At 37.1% G+C, this 24,042-nt stretch overlaps 1 protein-coding gene across 3 annotated transcripts; it reads left to right on the top strand.

Moving 5' to 3' along the window:
- The first annotated feature begins 208 nt into the window (after positions 1–208).
- Positions 209–21,528, top strand: LOC145889185 (uncharacterized). 3 transcript variants are annotated; one of them, XM_082980083.1, is made up of 62 exons: positions 209–444; positions 630–774; positions 1,059–1,202; positions 1,277–1,342; positions 1,599–1,676; positions 1,739–1,807; positions 2,013–2,087; positions 2,210–2,287; positions 2,343–2,414; positions 2,618–2,689; positions 2,943–3,164; positions 3,411–3,545; positions 3,815–3,982; positions 4,130–4,201; positions 4,261–4,351; positions 4,666–4,922; positions 4,994–5,111; positions 5,288–5,459; positions 5,519–5,703; positions 5,862–6,056; positions 6,256–6,336; positions 6,398–6,552; positions 6,767–6,967; positions 7,098–7,226; positions 7,451–7,662; positions 7,954–8,056; positions 8,120–8,304; positions 8,580–8,703; positions 8,763–8,906; positions 9,177–9,266; positions 9,326–9,492; positions 9,831–9,925; positions 9,986–10,130; positions 10,202–10,324; positions 10,383–10,494; positions 10,650–10,816; positions 10,877–11,004; positions 11,645–11,859; positions 11,991–12,087; positions 12,145–12,274; positions 12,508–12,713; positions 13,302–13,452; positions 13,531–13,806; positions 13,982–14,193; positions 14,371–14,536; positions 14,605–14,679; positions 14,915–15,013; positions 15,094–15,239; positions 15,622–15,831; positions 16,162–16,311; positions 16,586–16,801; positions 17,063–17,231; positions 17,557–17,731; positions 17,938–18,113; positions 18,253–18,410; positions 18,528–18,752; positions 18,819–18,970; positions 19,221–19,385; positions 19,528–19,713; positions 20,294–20,505; positions 20,590–20,739; positions 20,852–21,528. In XM_082980083.1, exons 1-62 carry the CDS (start codon positions 327–329, stop codon positions 20,992–20,994), a joined length of 9,153 nt encoding a protein of 3,050 aa, XP_082836209.1. In that variant the 5' UTR covers positions 209–326; the 3' UTR covers positions 20,995–21,528. The 3 variants fall into 3 exon arrangements, with proteins under 3 accessions (XP_082836209.1, XP_082836210.1, XP_082836211.1); XM_082980084.1 differs by having other exon boundaries at positions 20,294–20,459; positions 20,580–20,739; XM_082980085.1 differs by lacking the exons at positions 19,221–19,385; positions 19,528–19,713; positions 20,294–20,505; positions 20,590–20,739; positions 20,852–21,528 and having other exon boundaries at positions 18,643–18,752; positions 18,819–18,955.
- The last annotated feature ends 2,514 nt before the right edge of the window (positions 21,529–24,042 follow it).

Consider the following 24,042-nt stretch of genomic DNA (forward strand, 5'->3'; position numbering starts at 1 on the left):
TTGAAAACATTAAAAATATGTTTCCGCTGAGAATGTTTTTAGTTGTGTGACAGTGCACAAAATGCAAGGCGCCCTCACAATGTGCTTACCTCTTCGATTGTTGTCGTAAATTGATTGAAGTGACATTTGTATTCATTGAGTTCAGAGATCGAGTCGATTAGTGTAACTTAATTCCAGTCTGTAGGAAATACAATGCATGGTGCTCAAGGCAAAGGCTTTTTGTAAATCTGCTCGTACGGGAGAAAGCTACGTTACAGTTCTATATTGGATTAATTGGTTTAGAATGCCATAGAATAGCAAATACGCCAAGCACTCATTTACAAACCATGCGTTTTATCACCAACACTGTGCTGATTGTTGTGGCTTTGTTTGTGATGGAGATTTCAGGCAACTGCTATCTCACTGGAGAGGAATATTGGAATACTCTGTATAATATGGGTTATGGTAAGTATGCTTGTTACAGTTGGTCAAATGTTAAAGAAAGCTAGGGACGAAGTCGGCGTATTTCAAAAACCAAGTAGAGTTAACCTACGAATATGAGACGCCGCATAACAACAGGTATGACAGCAGCTGAGTAACAAGTGGAGAAACCTTTCGAATATTTCTGTTTTGAAAACGATCTATTTTAGGCGGAAGATTTTACGGATTTTGGTCTCACGGATGTGGGTATAGTCGATCCGCAACTGAATACAGTTATTTTCACCGCATTTGCTCGGGTTGTTCGTGCGATTACAGAAATCGTATTACGGACTGCTCAACCAACCGAGGAAACGTGTGAGTAATTTCCGTAAAGTGTGGCCTGTTTTTCCTAATTTATAAGAAAGCTTTTTAAATTTCTGTAGCCAATGTCTTTTACCACAATCTGAATTACATTATCGTTTAAAACTTTATAAGTAGGCAAGCAAAGCAATCATATTTGTGAACTGAGATGGCACTGCCAGTTTATGGTTTGTCAGTAAAGTAAAAAAAAACGTACAAGTCTAATAAGAAAGGCAGTTGCAATCACAAGTATGTCGGAATTTGTAATATCATTAATGTCTGGGCTTTGTTTGTTGCAGACAAGTCAGAAGTACAGGATTATTCAATGCTACCATTAATAAAGGTTACTTCCATCGAAGCGTTGCACAAATTGCGTTGATAAATTTGCCTCTGCAAAAGGTCGAGTTCGACACTTTCGGCGAAGCAGATAATTTAACTCATTTGTAAGCAACATTTGCACGGAATTAGTTATTACTCGACACCCAAAAACGTAATGGTATTTTTACATTTTATACAGAACAATTCACCGCACACAGATTCAACAATTTCCAGACCTTTCTAACAACTCGAAATTACAATGGATGTAAGTTGGTGAATACACTATTGAAGTGCTTTTGTTTTGTTCTTGGGTCCGCGCTATTGTTTGTAGCGAAGTTTCCCAGGGGTGCTTTGTACCATTTAAATACCCGTACCGCTACGGGAAACACAAATAAACAAACATGTTGTCTTTAAATCAGAAATCACCACACTATCAACCTCATTTTCTCCTTCCTGAGGCAATGCCTCTCTTAGTTTACACATATGACACTTATCACATAAAATTGAATTGTTTTTTCCAGAGATCTCAGCGAAAATCGAATTTCCTTTTTTCCGAACCATCACAAATTCCCGTCAATTCCACCAAGCGCAACTCACGTGTAAGTAAAAACTGTTTTATTACCACATAAAATGCCTTCCTTTTTAACGTTTTCTCGTGCAGAAACCTCGTTTCGAATCAAATATCATGGATTCCTCGTGGCTTGTTTTCTGGAACCAACATCAGATTCCTGTAATGAGTCCGACAATTGAAATTTGTTGCGCGAAATTTATTGATTACTTTTATAGGATGGCTTCATGTGTGTCAATATAAATCATCTTGGCTTCGCATTTTGATTTAATATAATTTTTTTTTTGTATTTGTGCTTGAAAACTAGTATTGTTTATTGTATGATGATATTCGTTACGGTTTACTAAATTATATTCCTTTCCTCAAGAGCTCTAAGTCGTAACAAGATTGGACCAGTTTTACCCTCAGGAAGATTTATTAACATGTCTGCACTGCAATATATGTAAGTTATTATTTGTCCTGCTGTTTTTAGGTGATTAAACCTGTCACTTATCGAAAGGAAACGATATCGCGTGCCTGCGTACACTAACCCCTTGCTTACAGTGCTTAAAAACTATTTTTCAGATCGTTTGACGGAAATCAAATTTCGGAAATATCGAAATCGGGACTCAACTTCGGGGATTCGCCAAATCTGCAACATCTGTACGGTTCTATTGGATTATAAATTGTTTTTGTTTAATCCTGTTTTGTTGCTTAGAAATTTAAGCAATAACATGATATCGGTTGCTCAAGCCAATGCATTTTCCAACACAAAGTCGCTGAAGATTCTGTGAGTATTTTAGTAGTGCTTTGATATAAAAGATGACCTTGAAAAATATGCAAAGGGTAAATTAGAATTTTTTTATATTTCCTTTTTACTTTGACTAAAGAATTTGAAAACAGTTATAAACTGTTGGCACTTTGGAAATATGCATCTGCGTTAAAAGTAGGTTGCAGTAATTACCTGTCCAAATTGATGAGTGTCTGTTTCAGAGAAATGCACAATAACATGTTGAAGGATTTTGAGTCGTGTGTGTTTTTCGGCATGCCCGGACTAAGACACATGTGAGTATAGATAGGACTAAATTGTTTCGTAACAAACTTGTATGGAAATGCCCACATGATTGACCACCAAATTTGAAATTGTGATCGCCATATCACTACCGAAAAAATGTATGAAAATGGTAATACTTACTTAAGCTGTGCTTTAAATTTTGATTAATCACAAACAACCATGGCTTTCACCTACTTTTGTTTACAAATTGGAAAGAAATTGAATGAGTTTAAAAAACAACTTCCCAATAATATTCGCCCTCAGAGATTTACACTACAACTTAATGGAGGTGGTACAAGAAAAAGCATTCAACAACATGCCTAAACTTGAACGGCTGAGATTGCATAACCAGAACATAAGATACATGCATCGTGATTCCCTTTACATTTTTTCAAATCTGAAAGAAGTCTTTGTTAGTGGAAATTCCTTTACCACCTTTCCTCATAATATTTTTGAGTGGAAAGATTGGGACAATCTAATAACCATGTGAGTAAAAAGTTTTGCTGGAAAAAGTTGTTTCAAACTTCATCCGACTACGTGTGTAATCAAACTTACCTGTAGGCCGCATCAAGCGAGGAATTCATATCATAATGCTGAACCTCCCATTATGAAAGCCATTTGAAATATACTTCGTTGTGCAGACATCTGTATAGTTTTAATTTGAATGTATTCGCTCATTTTTCTCGTTATGTCTCAATAGTTTTCCAAACAAACCTTGATGATTCGTTTTAGTCATGCTGATAATTGTGCCCTGAAAGGCATTCACCAATATCCCGAGCCAAGTCACCACACAAGAGAATGGCAACACTGGGTGAAGTTATCACAAAAGTTTGAACCATTCAGGAATTTGACCAACGTCCAAACAATGTAAACTCACTTTCGATTAACAAAATGCTATTTTCTTAATATGATTCTGTTTGCAAACCATAACAACAAATTAGAAAAGTGCAGAATGTATTAAGCACATTCGATATTTATTATTAAAACGAATACACTAACCGTCACCTTATCATTTAAAATAGAAACCGAAAACGCTACGAAACAACATTAAGAAAACGACTCTTTTTGGAATATGTCACTATATGTTTAAGGCAAAAGTTTTAGCGATGCTAAAACGAATTAAATTAATTCTGCAGGTTTTTGCATAACAACGCTATCGAACGTCTGGAGGAAAATACTTTTTGTCACATGCCAAATTTGCGAAACCTTCAGCTCCATGGAAATCTCCTGACCTCTTCCAGTATCAACTCCCGTGTTTTTATATGCATTCCTAACCTCAATGTTTTGGATTTAGCAAGAAACAGGTAGCTATGTACACTAGTTTAGTTTTAGGGCCTTTGGTTTGAGAAGATAAAGTCTCACATCATATATTCACTCCAGTTCATTGCAAAGCATGTACATATAAGATATATACATGTACATATATGACAAAGGGCAAAATATTCTTTAAGATTGCAATTTGTTCCGAAAGCCATTTCATCCAATGAATCTTTACAAAACTTGCAGCAATTAACATTGACCAGGTAAATGCACGTTTCCAATATTTTAATTTTATTGTAAAGCAACACCTTATTTTTTCCAGCAACCAAATTATCTGCATTCCATCAGATGAGTTTACACACTTGATGCGGTTAACCAGTTTACAACTTGATCACAACAACATTAAATTTAAAGTTAGTTTGTTTCTGTGATTGTTCTTGAATTTTTGGACTTAAAATGAAACTCAGGCACATTACAACGTTCCAGCTTCATAAAATAGGTTTGCTTTCATAACGACTGATATCATACAATCTAATTTTATTTTAATATTACACTTTGATTAAAAGCTGATAACGTTGGTACAGTGTTTAGATTTCATCGTGATTGCAAGTTTATTTAAAATCTTTCTCGTCAGTTTTCCAATTGCGCAATTATTTAGTTCAATTCCTGTTTTGAAACATTACCTTACATCAGAACTCTAACATTAAACAATGTTTTGATTGTGCAGCTCAACACCACTTTCAATAACATGACGACGTTGACCGCATTATACTTGTCCAACAATCAAATTGACTATATACCAGGTACCGCATTCCGTGGTCTTTCGAACCTACAAACTCTTGGTCTCACCAACAACCAAATTGACTATATACCAAGAACTGTATTCCGTGGTCTTTCTAACCTACAAACTCTTGGTCTTGCAAACAACAAGATTCCATTTATACCCGTGGAAATGTTGGAAGACAGTTCTTCTATTGTCAATCTGTAAGTGAACACTATCCCGTTTTTAAAATCATCGTTAAATGCATTGTGCGTTACTAATTAAATTATCACAGATATCTTTCCAACAACGAGATTACATACATTGAGGAAGGTGCATTCGCTCATCATTTGTGGAACGGTTTGTGGTTAAACCTAGCAAGCAATTGGATTGCTCATCTTCCAAGTCCTGCAGTGGGTATTCTTATACATTGAAACATTCGTCATCCATTAAACCTTTGTTGTCTATGCTATAAATTGGTAGATCTTATTTCAATATATTGCCTATGACGGCAAATATCCAATATTTTCGTTTTGACACTGTGAAAGTGGATAATTTTTTGAACGCTTGTCCTCAATTTTTTTGCCAGTTTGGTGATTTTGCCAATCGCACAACAAGTTACGTTTGGCTGACAAGCAACTACATCGAGCGTGTGCATTCTTACCAGTTCAGCAACTTTAGGTTCACCAATCGTTTTGATTTGACAAATAATCACATTACCGTCATAGAACCGTTTGGATTTACATCCGTCTTCTCGTCGGGTAAGCAAAATGAAACTTTGGTATTTACAGCTGAATTGTTAACAAAGAAATGATTACAGGAGATTTAATTCTGGGGGGAAATCCTCTAAAAGACCTTCGTCCGTTTTCATTCCATGATGTTTCCGTTGACGAGCTTTTCATGCAAAGCGCACAAACAGAGACCTTGGTCCCTTGTACATTCCGTGCGTTGACAGCATGGCGTGTGGAAATGTATGGAAGTAGAATTAGAACCTTGCAAGGACCCGTAAGTTTGTGGACTCTGATAAGTGCCCAGTAGTTGTCTAATATCAAAACGCTTTTTTATTTAGTACATAACAGTATTATGCCCAGCGTTTTTATCTCAAAATATGTAACAACGTACGTGAAGGTGTTTTCGCTTGAACAGCTAAGACTGTATTACAGGTTTTTTGCGGAGTTTCGATATCGTATCAGTTGTCCCTGGACCGGAACCAAATTACTGAAATCAACTCCTCTCTGTTCGCAAACAACAGCTACGTCAATCGTCTGCGGTTAAACAACAATAATATCGCTCTCATTTCAGACGAAGCATTCGACGATACCGCAATTAACTATTTGTACCTAGACCACAACCAATTGGTGAGTTATTATATAGCTGTGCTATGGCAACCACTGGTTGTGATAATTGCATGTAAGTGTGACAAAACAAGTATCGATTTAAACACGACTGACAAAGAATCATTTCAGTTTGTCTTCTGATAATCTTAATCTTCTATATGTTTGAACACGGGAACCGAAGGCATCAAAACCAATTAAGGTATAAACTAATATTTTGTAGGTGGACTTACCAGGTAGATTTGGCGCGATTAATCTTGGTACTCTTTCTCTTCAGTGGAACCAAATCGAGAGGCTGAGACCGGTATTTTTATTACATATATCTTTACAACATTAGAAATTAGTCAAATGTACTGTGTTCTCAGGGAGTGTTTGACGGTTTGACTAGTTTAAGATACCTTTATCTGAACCACAATCAAGTAAAAATTCTCCGTTCAAACGTATTAGATGGCCTTCATTCTCTTCAAATGTTAACCTTGAATGACAACCAAATTGCAACCTTGGAGAGTGGAGTCTTCAGGTATTACGATTAAATTTATTTGCATTGCTTCCATGCGAAACAAATGTTTTTCCCATTTTGTGTAAAAAGCCGCAGCACGTACGAGTTTGGACTTTGTAAAGACGGTTTGATACTACAGAAATAAAATCGTTGCAGGTTGTTTGATCAAAGTTTGCCTCAAATTTTTACCCGGAATTACCTCTGAAATCCATGTGCAAAATAACATTGTATTTAGTTCGATTCCTTCAAGCTTATACCAAATCGATTTGAGAAGAAATCAAATCAAACACATGATGGGTGTCGGAGATTTGGGAAATCTTCGGTATTTGTACTTGGATAATAACAACGATATCAAAACTTTCGATATCGGAGCTTTCGATGACGTCAGAGATACCATCCAAAGGTTAAGTTTAACAGGAATCTTATTTTCATGCAAGTAAGTCTGTATCTATTTGTGATTAAAATACTACAAACGTAGTACATCGTGCTCCGTATATGATTTCCTAAGATTTTGAACAAAATTACAAACAAATTACTCAAAAAATGTACTTTGTTTTGGGTTTTAGCTGTGAGATGGTAAGAACCCTACTTCCAGTGGAAAGCAGCATAAGCGGCGGTCAATGTGAGGATCAAGGCACATCACTTTCTAATCTTCTGCAAGCAGTGAACGAGACGGCCAGTCTTTTTTATTGCACGTACGTATACTAGTGATAACAAGTTCCTATGAGCAAAGATTTGCTGTTAAAGTTTCAAATATACACACTGCCGAAAAGGTCTGTTCATGACTTATACAGTTTTCTGCTTGTCAAACCATTTTGTACAAACAAGGAACAAGCAACCAACAGTCGACGTGATTAAACAAAAAAAAAATCTTATTATGGACAAACTCATCATTTGACTAAAAACTTTTACTTTTTAGGGGAAAAATGTTTACCGGTTACGTATCAAACTATAAGGAACTCGTCTTGGAATGGGAAAGACCAACTTTTCTCTATTACGAATTATCCAATATATCAGTGGAAATTAGAGGAGTTTCACTTGATCTTGGAGTAGATTGCCTTTGCAGGAACGAAAGTGTTCAGAATGAAATTATTTCAAACAACACTGCGCACACAAACGAAACTTTGAATGGTAAAGTAAAAGATACGTTTGGCAACAATAGTAGGTGTAACAGCGGCCACGCGAAAATGGTCAAAAATAAGAAAATGGCCGGGTTTGTTATGTATGCTGAAAGGCAAAATATGTATATCAAATTAAAAAACATCTTGTACACACCGAACGACTTTCTTTACATTTGAGCTGCCCTAAAAAGTATTAGATACCAAGGCTTGGTGGCTATAGAAATCTTGTTAACAAAAACGAGGCTTTTGTATGGATGGCTTGTGTAATTCAATTGCTTCAATGTCTTTTTATTTGTTTCAGCAAACGAAACCCTTCTCCCAAACAATATGACGACCCCCAACCAAACACAAACTCTTTGTGGCGAAATGTGGAACACAACTGAACAGTGCATCGTCAACAACGTGTATGTAGCCTCATTCATCCCAAAGCAATAAATCCCTACCAAGTAACTGGTTTGTGTCGTTAGTGCTTACCGTGTCAGTTGTCAATCTGGTTCCTCGACGTTGTCACTCACAACATCGAACACATCTGCAGTATTTGGGAACCCGGAAGCTGGGTCTACTTACCAGTGTACCGTCCGATTGTTATTCAACCACTCGGAAAGTTCGCTTTCGCACATTGTGTGGCTCACTGTCCCAGCATCAGAACAAGGTAAAAAAAATGTTTAGGTTTTTTCCTTATGTGTTGTAAGGAAATTATATACGGAGTTTAACACTTAGAACTATCCTCACTAAATCAATTAGTTCCATGACTTTATTTATTATGACTAAATGTGAACTTTCACACTGGTAAAAGCCATACACCTAAACTATAAGTTCACAATTATATTGCAAACAACGCCGACGAAGGTTGTCCGTTAGTTCTGAATCAAGATTGTATTTGCGTCAACTAGACATGCATTAGCTAAACTTTATTTCTTTCAACAGACGAAATTTGCAACAACAGCAGAAAATGGACACTTCCTATTTTCTATTACGACTTCAGCGTTTCACACCCAGACTTCGATCAACCACTGGGCGACATTCCAAGCAACCCTCACTACATTGCAAGGTTCGGTCTTGTTATTTACATTTTGTACATTTTCTTTGCATACTGCCACAAATTTTCAGCCCAACGACCAGCTGGCTTGCAGATTTGCGAAACCCAAACTCGACTAACTTGCAGGATTGGTATCGTGACCTAACAGGCACAAATATACTCGTGAATTCTTACATTGACTTAAAAGCTTGCTTCAACGAAAATGAGACATTCAGGTAAAATATTAATTTTGTGGGTATTTCCATCGTTGTGCAAGGAATTTGAATATGAAAAAATTTTCAAAGACAGGTTTCTGATTTAAAGCGCAAACACTGAGAAGAAAATGCAATAAAACTTTATTGTAGAGGTATAGGAGAAAAAAATGCGTGGATAGCTCCGGCTCCGGCCACTTTTGTCATACTATGAAACATTTCTTGTTAAATATACTTTTATCAACACACTTATTAACATGCGATCATAAACACAGAACTATTTACTTCAAACAGATTTTACAATGCGACTTATTACCCATTGGACGGCAATGGATTTGGGTCTGAACTACAAAGGAACTGCAGTGACGACCTTCATAACGCAGGGTTAGTTTTAATTTTTTAGCTGACCTACTACACTTACTCAATGCATATCTATTCTTAAGATATACAAGTGCCATACGAAGTGCGATAGTTTACCAGGGAGATATGGGGATAACAATAGGTGGAGGAGAGGACATGTGGTTTTTCCTCAACACCATCCTGGTAGCCAACTACCATAACTACGAAACTATTGCCTGCGTTACAACAAAGATACTTCAGCGGAATGATGGTAAATATCAGCCTGTTCTTTTAATTTACTTTATATTTTCCTACCTTGCATGATGTCAGTCACGATTTTTCTTAAACTGCACTTCTTGGCACTTTCTTATTAATGTTCTGCAAATGCGTTAATGGTGCGCAATTGTGTTGTATGTGAATTGTAGCGGAAAAGAAAATACGAAGTTGCACTACAAGTTATTTTTCACCAGTTACTTTTAGTGGTGGAAAAGGTTCGTTGGCAAAGATGTTGAAAACTTGAAACTAAAAATAAAAATGATTTGACTCACAATTCATAAACATCGTTTGGGTTTCGTGTCACAGAAAAATACTTTGTTGTTTTTTGCTAAGGATTGTTCGATGTGCATCGTATGACTGGGCTTGTCGTTGATGGAAATTGCAGTGTTTCCTACTCCAATGTTGAAGTATTGGACCTGGACTTACAAGTTAGATTCACTATACGGTTTGGGTTACATTTGTGGTTTTGTTATTGTTCGTACTTTTAGATGGGTGACACATATCATTTCGATTTGTTTCACGCGGAACGAAATCCATGCTCGTCAGAATTTCTGTTCGAAGTAACAAATGTTACTTTCACCGAGATGCTTGGAACCACACCAGATGCTTCGACTGTTGCAGAAAATACAAACAGTGAGCAACCGAAAAGTTAATTGTCAAGTGAAAAACCTGTCAATTATTGGGTTTTGTTCCATTATTTACAGCAACCTCTTCGACAACAGCAACTCCAACTTCAACTGCTTTTGCTTCAACACAAACTGCTACGGTTGTGGAACCAACTTCCACTACGGCTACACTTAACAACGAGACGACTAATTTAAATCAGAGTAAAATTCATGAAAAAATATGTGCCCATTCTTGTATGATTTGTTTGTAATGTAACAGATGCTTCAGATCTGACAATTTATCAACCAGCAGTCGATTTACTTGTTGTTGTGCCTGAAAACCTGGAAATTGGAAGTTATATTGTAACGTTTGGATTAGGTTTACAAAACGGGTATGTAAACATTTGAGACTAAAAGCGTGGGTTACTTTTGGTACATGTGAGTGTTTTCATAACTTTCATGCTGTAATGGCGATACTGCATGTAGTGCAACATGATGTATATATTTGCGTTTGTGACTACATCAACAACCTGATATAAACATGAAGGTCATGGAAAATTGAAATTACCAACGAAACAGACATTGATGATTATGACGCTTTTGTACTTTCCGCTAAAAACGGCCAAAACATTACAAGTTCATCTACGATTTTTGTCAATGGAAGTCAACGGATTGTAGATGGTCGAAACTTTACTGACTGTTCAACCTTGACCGGTACTCACAGCAGCAACCCAACACAATGGTTGTGTAAATACTTTGTGCATTTATTTACAGAAGGACAATCACAAACCCTATCAACTTCGTCAGTTGTATTTACTAACAATTCAATATGTCATGTTTACCTCAGGAGGAGATTGGATTATGAAGCAAAGAAATTTCATCTGTTGAATATCTCCATTGAGGTAAGTTTGAATTGGGTCGAATTTTTCTTGGAAAATCCAGGATTTTATTGCAAAAGTCTCCTTCAGGGAGAAATGTTACAACACGGACTATGTTACATCTTATATAACTACTAAATTCATGTATAATTTCGAGGTATACCAATGTGACGTCGCGACGCACAAGTCCCCACAAATACAACGATTTTATTTGCGTTATTGCAAAACGACGGAGTTTTGTACTAAATGTGTCTTTGTACTTTTATAAATGTGTTTGAGCTCAAAAATTGTTCAGCGTGACAGAGATCAATTCAACAGTGGTTGCTCCCCATTATGTATGTAACCCTATATGCTTTGTGCGATAATGGGAAAGTACAAAGCAAATAATAGCACAATGTGCATAAAAACTTACATTAACCTGAGTCACTCAAATCAGGAAAAGCGTTTCTAACCAAAGTTGTTCGCCGGTGGTATTTATGGGATGAGATTCCCAGATTTACTTGTGATCGACTTGCTTCTTCTGCTGTGATGGTTGAACTGGTTTTGACAAGAACAGCTAAAGCATTTGTCACGCGCCAAACCGGTTTAATCTGGTTTCATTATTTTAAGAGTTTACTTTTGTGGTTGTTTGCCAAGAGGTAACATCAAATACTTGTTGTTGCAGAACGTTTTGACAAACGAAACCTGGAACTTGCAAATTAAAGTAAAAGTGTCAGATGTCAATGATAATTGCCCAGTTGTCAACCCTGGAAATGTCAATGTGTCATTGCTCCATCCATCTTTATCCACCTCAGTGCCGATTGTTACTTTAAATGCAACTGATGCTGACAGTGGCATTAACTCCCAAATCAACTATGTGATATCTTCTACCACACAAAGGTTATTCGTAAATATGCAATTGCTGACTCCATATAATCTTTTCAAAAACTATTTAAATATTTTTGGTGTATTTCTTTTATGTGCCTCTCAATATTGGTGTTACTAATGCGTCATACAAACATTATTTGCAGAGATTTTAGCAACTACTCGAAGATTATTGATTTCGTAGTTGTTGCCTATGATGGCAGTGAAATCTCTTTGGGGACAATAGTGATGGTTCAAGTTGAGGTAAAACAAAACGCGGTTTAACTTGTTAGAGATTTGAAATGCATTTTTCCTTTGCAGGTTTCAAACACTTGTATGTTGAGTTCCAACGGGAAACTCCTTTCATTTTTCGTCGAGTTACAATCTGATCTAAACAGTGGAGTTGCTCAACTTTATCTGAGAGTTCCCAGATATTACGCAACGGGATATGGTATCCACATTGTTGCATACGTGTTGTGTTGACGTGCACAAATTTAAGTCATATTTGTCCTCAATGTATATTGGCTTGTTGAAGATGTTTTTGATTGAAAGATACTAATATTACTGTGCAGAGGGATACTGGACATAAGGACATGAGATTCAAACTCAAAAATTTTTGTTGCAAAATCTTTATACTTTCTATAGTAATGTAGTATCCTCACATATCAGTAATTTGTTTGCTAGATTGCAATTTGCCGCTGGGAATTGAAGATTTTAGTGTTCCGGTCACAGCCATCTCCGCTTCTTCTGAGAATAGCACAGGAAATTGTGGAACGACCGACTTTGCGTATTACGCTCGGTTAAATCGAGAAACGACCTACGATAAACACGGGTCGCGTTTAGCTGGAGCATGGGTTCCTGCATTCAACGACACTCGTCCCTGGATACAAGTAAGTTTCAAGTTGTAAAGAATTTACCCATGACTACGCACAAAACAATTTTGTTGTTTGAAAGAAAATGTCTCAGATTGAAGACAGATAATTTATTGAAATTATTGATAAAAAAACATTTCGCCTGCATATAAACAGTTTCTGCAATGATGGAAGCAATACATACGAACACAGAAAGCTATTGACAAAATAAACGATTAAATAAAACTAAATTAGAAGCACAATGTCCCCTACAACTGTGTCTTCTAAACTATACAAACTTAACTTCAATGGTAAAAAACTAGCAACTCTAGTGGCATAAAAATAAGATAATTTCAATCGCACAAACATATCCCCCCAAATCGTTGGGGAAACAATGTCAGTGAGGGGAGTTGAAACAACAATTTTGTTAAGATCGAATATCAAGACATGCAATGGCAACTCCAGTGGCACAATAACTGCCAATCGCCTTTACAAACCACGTAACAACCGTCCGCAAACACGGCGATAGGAGGGTGTTTAATGGAGGCTTACCGTTACTAGCCAACTTGCTTATTGTCAAGTTTAAATCCAAACAAAGTCAAAGAGGGTAACAACAATTTTGTAAAGATCGATTTTCAAGACATCATGAGACTTCGTTCTGTGCTAATTCAAGGATCTCCTGAATATACATACTGGGTTACTTCTTACGTCATCAGCTACAGTAATGACGGAGTTTTGTGGACTCTTTACAAACCACGCGAATTTTTTGGTGTCAATGGTGGGTTTTAGTGTATTTTCAAATACTTTTGAATTTTGGCATTTCTTTGACCGAAATATATTTGTACAATATTTTCAGAAACCAACTGTGCCCAATTATCGCCCAACGCTTCGACCGACAACAACGCAACCAATACAACTACCACCGGCTGTTACATTTTAAACGATGAAATACAAACTGAAATTAATGAAAGTTTTGTGATCCAAGGCAACAACGATCCCAATACTAGTTCTCGTTTTCATTTGGAGCCCAATGTTTACGCCAGATTTGTTAGGCTTCATCCTGTTTCTTGGCGTAACGGAATCGCACTTCGATTGGAAATATATGGTTGTGTTGCAGCCAATGAGATACGGGGTAAGTAACACTACTTGATAGTTTTTATGTTTTTGAATGTTTTGGGTTTCAGTTTCAAGGCTTTGGATTTTGGATTGCTTTGATTTTTAAAAATACTTGAGCTTTCTGTAGTTTCAAAACGCATATGTTGCTGTGTAGTAAAAGCTTATTTTTAACTTTTTGACCTTGGTGACAGTGGAAAGTAAGTGTCATCCATGTCCACCATCCTATTACTGTCCTGGTGACGGAAGAAAGCTTCCATGCGGTCGATGCGATGATCACAGAACCATAGGGACAGACGATAGTGAAGCATCAGATTTGGGTTTATATCCACTGACATGCGGAAGGATTCCCACTGAATATTCGTTCGGAGTTGTCGATGTTTGCCAGGCTTGCCCCACTGGTCACGTGAGTAAAATATATTTTTTCTTATGTTGATTTACACATCGGGTCACTTTGCGTTTGCATCAATAATAAGCGTTTTTTTGTAGAATTTGTGTAACTATGTGTAAGAAGCAATAAAAGTAAAAGGGGAAAATTTTAGTATATTAAGTATATTAGTACGATTCTTTTGCATATTTGCAGATATGCAATGCTGGTGTTGCCACTCCGTGTCCACCTTATACCTACAACACTGGCTGCAACGCGACTACTTGCTCACAATGTATGAAATGCCCACCCGGTCACGCCTGTCATAGTGGTACACTTTATCCCTGTGAGGCGGGGCGGTTTTCATCAGACGGTCGAACAGGTTCGTTGTTTCTTCGTTAAGGTTTTTACAAATAGTTAGATTTTCTAACCGCATTCTTGCTAATCTAGATACATGTTTGTCTTGCCCATCTGGAACATTCAATACTGAAGTAAGGTCCACGTCTTGCCAACCATGTCCATCAGGTAAGCAAAAGATGTCGTAATCCGGCTGTCCATCAGTTACTCATTTTTCACAGTAATCCCGAAAATACGTCCGAGCACAAAATACATTAATATCTAACAATTCGTATCATTTTTACGTACTTGTTTCTGATTTAAGCTTTCAAAATTATACCGTTAAAACCTTTCTATGGTGGCAACAAGTCCCATAAACGTTCCTAAAAATGACATATTCAATTAACAATAAAACTTTCAACAGGGTATTTCAGTTCCACTGGTTCTAAAAGTTGCTCACCTTGCATCAAGCAGGAGTGGTCGTCACAGGGGGATTCACATTGTCGGCCATGCTATGGAGAATGTAAGTCAGTGTAGTACATTTTTTTGGAGTAAATTCATGTCAGGACCTCCATTAAACGTTTGAACCTTTACCTTCCAAAGGTCCATGTCTCTTTGACACATTTCCATGTTTTCCTGGCGTCCAATGCATAAATAAACTCGAGTCAAACTCAAGTTTTGTGTTTGAGTGCAAGGTGTGTCCTACGGGTTATGAGGGAGATGGAATTACTTGCACAGATATTGATGAGGTAAAATCTTGATTAGATTTTAGTTCACGGCAATTTTAGATGATTTGCGACTGAATAAACTCCTCTCAGTAAACTTTTAAAAGATTAGGAAAATACCAAGTACTGTAACTGTCGTTGAAAAAACATTACAATCTTTTTACGTTGTTCTTTTCCATGTTGTTGTAAGTTGAGCCGGAATACACTTACTGCCAAACTGTAGACGAAATCTAGGTTTATGTTCCATACGTTTATGCAGAGCAAAAATAAAATTTTGAGACTTAAATGATCTTGAAAATCTATTGACAAATCGAGTGGTGAATCCTTGTAATTTTTTTTGCGATCGCAGTGCTGCGTTCAATGTACCATATGTTATTCGTACAAAATGTAATTTTGTTTGTTGTAGTGCATTGCAGACCCCAAACCCTGTTGGAATGAAGTGAGTTGTTTCAACACAGATGGAGGATTTTTTTGCGGACCTTGCCCTTCAGGATATCACGGTGAACCTTATTTCGGATACGGACTTAAAGATGTTTTACCGGGGCAGGAATGCCATGACTTGGACGAGTGTGAACTTGGAATGTGCGATGCTCTTACCAGTTGCAGTAACACGGCGGTAACCACTGATTTGTAATTATCTCAGCAATCTTGCAAATATACACAGCAAGGAAGATTTGTCATCGTGGATAGAAAGTACGATAATAAATCCCTATTGCAATCCAGGAGACGTGCAACTTTACGGATAACTTCTAGTTCTAGCCAAAAGACTCAGTTAATCGTGTATCTTGTGCACTTGTATTTAAACATGCCTTCACGAGATTGTTGCATAATCAAACTGAAGTCAATTTTTGCATAGTACGGTTATAAACGTGGATGATCTAATGGTTTTTGCATTTGCGTCTCATCATAACAAGAGGCTTGGAAAGTCAAATTATTTTTATTTCAGGGAAGTTTTGCATGTGGAAGGTGTCCTGAAGGTTACACAGGAACAGGGGAAACAGGATGTTCTCTTCTCACGCCTTGCCGACTGACGTCAAGAAGATGCGGCTCAAACGCATCATGTCTTGCTGTGAACTTTAACAACGCGTTATGTGAGGTTTGTACTATTGGCGACAGCAGTGAACATACCACACAAAGAAGTGACGTTTGGAAAAGTAATAGTAGACCATAAAAGGGATTTAAAAATATGTGTACGTTTTTGTCAATTTTGACCTAAGGATGTTAACCTTTACCCAAAATAAGGCTTTTGCCACACAAGTGCCATCATTATAAAACCTGCCCAGAAGAGCAAGAAAGCCCCGAAACACGAAATAATCTCATTGCTATTCAATCAACATTAATATAATACGTTCACTGGCATATTTTGTTAGTGTCCCTTTGGCCTAACTGGACCGGGACAATCGTGTGGTCCAGACGACGACGCAGACGGTCAACCCGACAATTTCATATCGTGTGGTGACGTCAAGGCATGTGCTGCTGACAACTGTGTAGGAATTCCAAATAGTGGCCAAGAAGACGCTGATGGAGATAGGATGGGAGACGCTTGCGATGAAGATGATGATAATGATTTTATTCCAGACAACCAGGTATATGATTGGTATGTTATGATATACTGTGAGAAACGATTTTGACAAAACTAAGTAGGTATATGTAGAATTTTTGCTACAACTTACTTGTAAGGGCATTTTAAACACGTGTTTGACTCGAAACCAACAAACTGTAATTAAATGCCGTCTTCATTTACAATGTAGTTCAAGTATTGTTTGTAATAGCTTGCTTGTGCTTTATTACTGTCTTTTTGTGCAATTTTGTATGTCTTGAAAGATGCAAATTATCTTCAATTGCAGGACAACTGTCCAGTTGTGCCTAACTACAATACGTCAGGCGTTCAACTTGATTCTGACGGTGATGGATACGGGGACGCATGCGATACTTGTCCGTTCCTTGCTGGTCAATTTCCTGACACTGACAATGATGGTTTGGGAGATGCATGTGACGATGATGACGACAACGATGGTTCGCTATTGTTATAAAATCTGTATTTCCTATGAAGGGATTCTACTATGATTCGTATCACATTTTGATTCGATTAATATCAAATTCAACATTGTCGATAGCTGATTTTATATTAATACATTGATGTCTGCAATAATTTTTGTGACATTTCTGGCAACAAAAGTAAGTATTGCGACCAGCAAAACATCCAACACATTTTTCGACAAAATTTGATCAGGAATGCATTTCACTAAAAAACAACGTGTGTTAATGAAAGTTTTGATCACAGCTAGACAGGTTTTTTTTATGTTCCATGAATAAGGTTGGGTTAAATTGTTCCGCACAGGTTTCAATGACACTGATGACTTCTGTCCACTCGACCCAATCATCACAAACGGCAGTGACGTGGATGGTGACAGAGTTGGTGACGCATGTGATAACTGTTTCAATGTTTCCAACACGGATCAGTCGGATATCGACCAGAATGGATTTGGCGATGCTTGTGATAATGGGATAGATACGTAAGGATTACCTATTGTTAGCCCCATTAAGGTTTTTCTTGGTTTCCTCACTCTTCGACTGAAACTGAAATAAATATATTGCGAGTTTCGTTTACTTTCCGTTTACTTAATCTCTGCAATACTTTTGAAATCTTTCCGCATATATTCAGCACAAAAGTGTAAACTTAAAAATAATCTTTTGTAATACTCAAATTTGCGAAACGCAGGGACGGCGACGGTGTTATTGATGACTTCGACAATTGCGTGTCATTTCCAAACCCCAGTCAGTCCGATTATGATGGAGATGGCTTGGGAGACTCTTGTGATAATGACATCGACGACGATGGAATTGAAAACCAACTGGATTATTGCAACTTTGTATCAGACGCACTCGCAACAAATGGTGAACGTTTAGATTAATTTACAAATTAAATTAGTGCTCAATAGTAGTTGTGTGTGTGCAAACAATAATTGTTGCTGTAGACTTTTATGTAAGACCGAAAATACTATTTTTCAAATGTGTTTTTTTAACTTGTGGTAAGACTCGGCGTGCCGCAAAGATTTGGATCAAGACGGTGTTGACGATATTTTTGACCATTGTCCGAACGATCCAACCATCTCGGAAACGTCATTTGCTTCAAACTTCATCGTCAATTTAAATACAGGAAGCCCTGATCCAGTGTGGGATATTCAGTACGAGGTAAGCCTTTCTTGTGGCAGTATTAGCAATTGTAATATTTCTATACAGCAACTCGAAGCCTGGGTAATCATATTCGTTTCAAATTTTTATTTGCCAAAATGCTTTTGAACTATTCAGGGTAAGTCTGTGACGCAATCAACCGTATCAATTCCATCTTTGCTGATTGGTTATCAGCGTTACGCATCAATGAACTTTACTGGCGGAATTTTTGTAAACGAGCAAATCACTCTAGGTAATTACATTGGATTGGTGTTCGGTTACCAGAGTAACCGCAAATTTTACGCCGTGCTTTGGAGTGGAGCATCGCAATCTGATGTATGCCTAACAGGGCTTCATATTAAGGTATAACGAAGGGTTGCAATTATAAATCCCATTTCAAGAGCTTTGATCTTCTCTTTGTGTATGAAGGTTGTAAATTCTAACACTGGACCGAGTTCGACATTAGCCCAGGCATTGTGGAACACAGGCGACACCGCAAACCAAGCCAAAATTATTTACCACGATTCAAATATCACCACTTGGCAGCCGAAAACTCCATACTTGTTTCACATAATTCACAGGTGAGATTTTCTGATGATATTGCGAATGGATTGCTTTGAATTTGAGACCGAATGTGGGCTATGAATAGTTGCGCAGCTTACCATTACAATATTTATCCTAAGTATTCTATGTGTCTCTGTTAATGCTGCAGAAAATTTTTGCTACATCTTTATGACTGTACCTAAGTTGGCTGCTTGTCACTGCTGATAAATCAATTCACTTTCACTCGTGTGGTTGTTGGCGTAAAATATCGGTTTAATTTTAACACAGGCCTTCAACTGGATTAATCAGAGTCATCGTATTACAACAAGGAAGAACGCTAATCGACAGTGGAAATGTCTACGACACAACTTACACTGGTGGGAGAACAGGCGTGTTAGCGTTTGAGCAAGCCAACGTGATTTGGTCTAATCTTCAAATCAAGTGTGTTGAAAGGTAAAACTTTCGAGGGAAATATTTAGAAAATCAGAGTGCTATTTAGAGGTTTTGTGGGTGTTGAGACGCCAACAGATCAGATTCTGTTCCAATACTTATCGATGTGAGATATACCTCAAATAGAAAGAATGTATATTTGCAGGGAGAATATGGCTTTGCAAATATTGAACGATGGCGGATATGTTTTGCTTCCAAACACAAGTCAAATCCTCGAGGACAGTTTTACCATAGAAATGTTCATTAATCCAGACATTGCAACTTCAGACAAACCTTTACCCGTATTCTGCACAACGAATGGAAATAATCTATGCATTTTCGTGGAAAACAGGTAACCAAAAAAATCTGATAACATGTGTATGTAAATGCAGATATATTTTTCAAGTAGAAACATAACTTCAAAACAAAAAAGTAATTTTGGGGGAATTTCACAGCGTTTTTTCTATAGTTGCTGAGTAAAACTGTAAAAATCAGTCAGGCAGACAAGTCCTAAAGGTGTTATCAGAAGGTTCTATTTTGAGGCGAAATATGTCTGCCTGATTGATTTTAACAGTTTTACAGATACGGACAGCCTGTCAGAGTAGCTTGGTTCACTAATCTGGTGCAGTTTGTATTATTTTTTACCACAGCGTTTTCTTATAGTTGGCGAAATGACTTTTGTTGTTTAAGTGCTGACTGTGTCAGCTAAATGTTTCTATTCATCTATATTGTGTGTGTACATTGCGTGTAACCTCTATAGTATCATCATAAACAACCAAATCTTATAACGATGGGTTAACCTGGGGGCAGTTTGGGTTATATTGTTAAAAAAATGTAGTAAAAATGCATATATGTTTCAAGTGTTTGGTTAAACTTAGTAAAAATATATAAATGTTGCTTTTCTGCATTTTACTTTTACCTTTACTTCGCAGTGACTTAACACTCACAATGGCATCAAATTTTACAATAACCAATTTAATCAACCCTAAATCTTGGAATCACGTGACTGTTCGTTACGATCTGTCGTCTTGTGAGCTGTCTTTGATTGTTAATGGGACAATTCGAGTTACTCTTTCGGACGTCCCCAACGTTGATTGGGTAAAGCCAAAATTTAAACATTCGTCGATGTTAAATTATAATAGATGTGGAGCCTCTCATTTAGTTGAATGGTTATTCGGCAAAGTTATTCTCTGACGTAACACGTATCTTTATCTTTAGAGTGCTTCAGCTCTTGCCATTGGTTGGGATGGCACCAATCGCTACAACGGTTTGATTGATGAAATCCGGATATACGACCGTGCATTAACTGATGCACAGATGAACGATTTCAGGGCTAAAACCGGTTTAAATAGAGAGACTTTACAAAAAATATTGACAGGTGAATGCAGTTGGGGCCTTCTTTAAATACATGGATTCGTTTTTGTGTTGCTTATGTTGGAAAATCTGATCTACTACCACAACATGTAGGTCAAATTAAGAATGCTTTGCAGGTCACTACGACATGAATTATGACGATTTCTCTTCGGGTGTTCTTAAAGATAGAAGTTTGTACAACAATGTCGGTACTTTGGTCGGAAAAGTTTCATTTACCAAAAGTTCTGCAGATGTGGCTCGTTATCTGATAACCAACTGATTTTACAAACAAAGAAACAATTGTTTGCACATATTTGTTAAGTTTTAAACAGAACTCTGAACAGTTCTTTTCTTTTATGTACTCCTATAATGCTAAAAAACATGTTTCGACTGCATTTTTTTATGCAATTAAGGCCTATGCATGTTAATTTTTGTGTGTTTGTTTTGAAAAGAGGGTTGCTAAAATTTTGGATATTCTTTACGCTATTGGGTTAATATGGGTCATACAACTTACCCGTTCTACAAGTGTTATATCTGTTTACTGATAATGAAGTGATTTTCCGCTTCCCTAATTCCCACATAACCTCATGCAACCGTTGATTTTGGTTTTCGATTGTGGTCAATACCCTAAGAAATCTTCTTGCCATCACAATCCTGTCTATGGCCAAGAATGCAATATAGTTAGAAAACAGCTACAAGACAGAAATGTATTAGTTGTGCATGTAGTGTCTTTCGTTGAAAGTATAACTACTGTGATTTTTGTGTGAGTTTAAATGTCTTAACTTCGTGAATATCGAATGTACCTATATTACAAGCGTTCCAAATATGTTCAGGTATTACAGAACAAATTTGTCTTGCAAAAGTGATTACTAGGACTGGCGTAGATTAAAGAACAATCATCCAAGACACATACTTGAGAGAATATTTCGACGACATCATCAGTAATATGGCTTATGGTTTTTTTTGTTATGTAGCAATTATTCACGCGAGGCGAGTAAAAATTTCAACACGATAAAAGCAGAAATAGAGAAGCAGGCAACGTTGTTAATGAAAAACGCTTTTGCGTCTGCATCAGTTTGCTCTGGGATTACCTTCTAATGAATACCCCACACTGGATCGGGGTGTCCCGCATACAAAAAAAAAAGTTAGGGCAAAATAAACACAAAATAATTTTTTCGGTCTTACAAAAATTGTTGTCAAAATTAGAATGAACAATAAGTGTTGGAGCTTTATATGAGACCAACTTATGACACAAAGTTGTCAGGAAATTTTCCCACAACATTAACAAACGCTATTAGCTGTAACCTTGAAGTAGTTTATGCATACTGGATGAAAACAGGAATTACAGTCAGTGATGTGAAATATAAGTAAGTATTTATATTACGCTAGTATTTTCAAACCACACATGTGGATACCTTTACTTGACTCGCAAACATACTTTTCACCCAACGTAACTCTAATCCGTACTAACATCGCTTACCGGCCCCAAAGTAACCTCATTAGTTCAGGCAACATCCTTTCAAAACTTGTACATCTTACGAGGAAAAAAGAACTTACACCACGGACGATGATAACATACAGAAGCCCAGCAGAATGACTTTGCCGAATAACCATTCAACTGACATAAGAGGCTCCACATCTATTATAAGTTAATATCGACGAATGTTTGAATGTACGTGTTTAGGCTTTACCCAGTCAACGTTGGGGACGTCCGAAAGAGTAACTCGAATTGTCCCATTAACAAACAAGGACAGCTCACAAGATGACGCATCGTAACGAACAGTCACGTGATTCCAAGATTCAGGGTTGATTAAATTGGTTGTTGTAAAATTTGATGCCATTGTGAGTGTTAAGTCACTGCAAAGTAAAGGTAAAACTAAGATGCAGAAAAGCAACATTTATATATTTTTACAAAGTTTAACCAAACACTTGAAACACATGTGCTTTTTTACTACTTTTTATAAACAATATAGCTCAACTGCCCTCAGATTAACCCAACGTTATAGGATTCGGCCGTTTATGGTGATATCAATAGACGTGACACGCAATGTCATTTCAATGGAAGCATAGAAACATTTAGCTGACACAGTCAGCACTTAAAAAACAAAAGTCATTTCGTCAACTGTAAGAAAACGGAGATGGAAAAAAAAATACAAACTGTACCGGATCAGTGAACCAAGCTACTGTGATAGGCTGTCGACCGTTTACCGTATCTGTAATTACAGGGTAAAACTGTTAAAATCAAACAGGCAGACATATTACGCCTTAAGATTTCGACCTTCTGATAACACCTTTATTGGGAAGTGTATGTCTGATTGATTTTTACAGTTTTTCTCAGCAACTATAGAAAAACACGGTGAAATTAAACACCGAAAAATTACTTTTTTCTATTAAAGTTATGTTTCAACTTGGAAAATCTATCTTCATTTACATCCACATGTTGGCTTGTTCATTCGCTAACACGCCTATTCTCCCACCAGTGTAGGTTGTGTCGTAGACGTATCCACTGTCGATGAGGGTTCTTCCTTATTGTAATATCATGACTCTCATTAATCCAGTTGAAGTCCTGTGGTAAAATTAAACCGATGATTTACGCCAACAACCACACGAGTGAAAGTGAATGGATTTATCAGCAGTGACAAGCAGCCAACTTATGTACAGCCATAAATATGTAGTAAAAATTCCCTGCAGCATTAACAGAAAAATATTAAATACTTTGGATAAATATTGTAATGGTAAGCTGCGCAACTATTCATAGCCCACATTTGGTCTCAAATTCAAAGCAATCCACTCGCAATATCAAAAGGAAATCTCACCTGTGAATTATGTGAAACAAGTATGGAGTTTTCGGCTGCCAAGTTGCTGTGATGTTTGGATCGTGGTAAATAACTTTGGCTCGGTTTGCGGTGTCGCCTGTATACCACAGTGCCTCAGCTAAAGTGGAACCCGGTCCAGTGTTTGAATTCAAAACCTTTATACACAAAGTGAAGATCAAAGCTTTTGAAACGAGATTTATAATTGCGTTATACCTTAATATGAAGCCCTGTTAGGCACACATCAGATTGCGATGCTCCACTCCAAAGCACGGCGTAAAACTTGCGGTTACTCTGGTAACCAATTAGCAATCCATGTAATTACCAAGCGTGATTTGTTGGTTTAATTGATGCGTAACGCTGATAACCAATCAGCATGAATGGAATTAATACGGATGATTGCGTCACAGACTTACCCTGAATAGTTCAAAAGCATTTTTCTCAAATAATTTTGAAACGAATTTGATTACCCTGGTTTGAATCAATACAGATGGATTTTTCTTCTTGCCCACTTT

The sequence above is a fragment of the Ascidia mentula genome, chromosome 2 (genome assembly GCF_947561715.1).
Source record: "Ascidia mentula chromosome 2, kaAscMent1.1, whole genome shotgun sequence".
In the NCBI taxonomy this organism is placed as follows: Eukaryota; Metazoa; Chordata; class Ascidiacea; order Phlebobranchia; family Ascidiidae; genus Ascidia; species Ascidia mentula.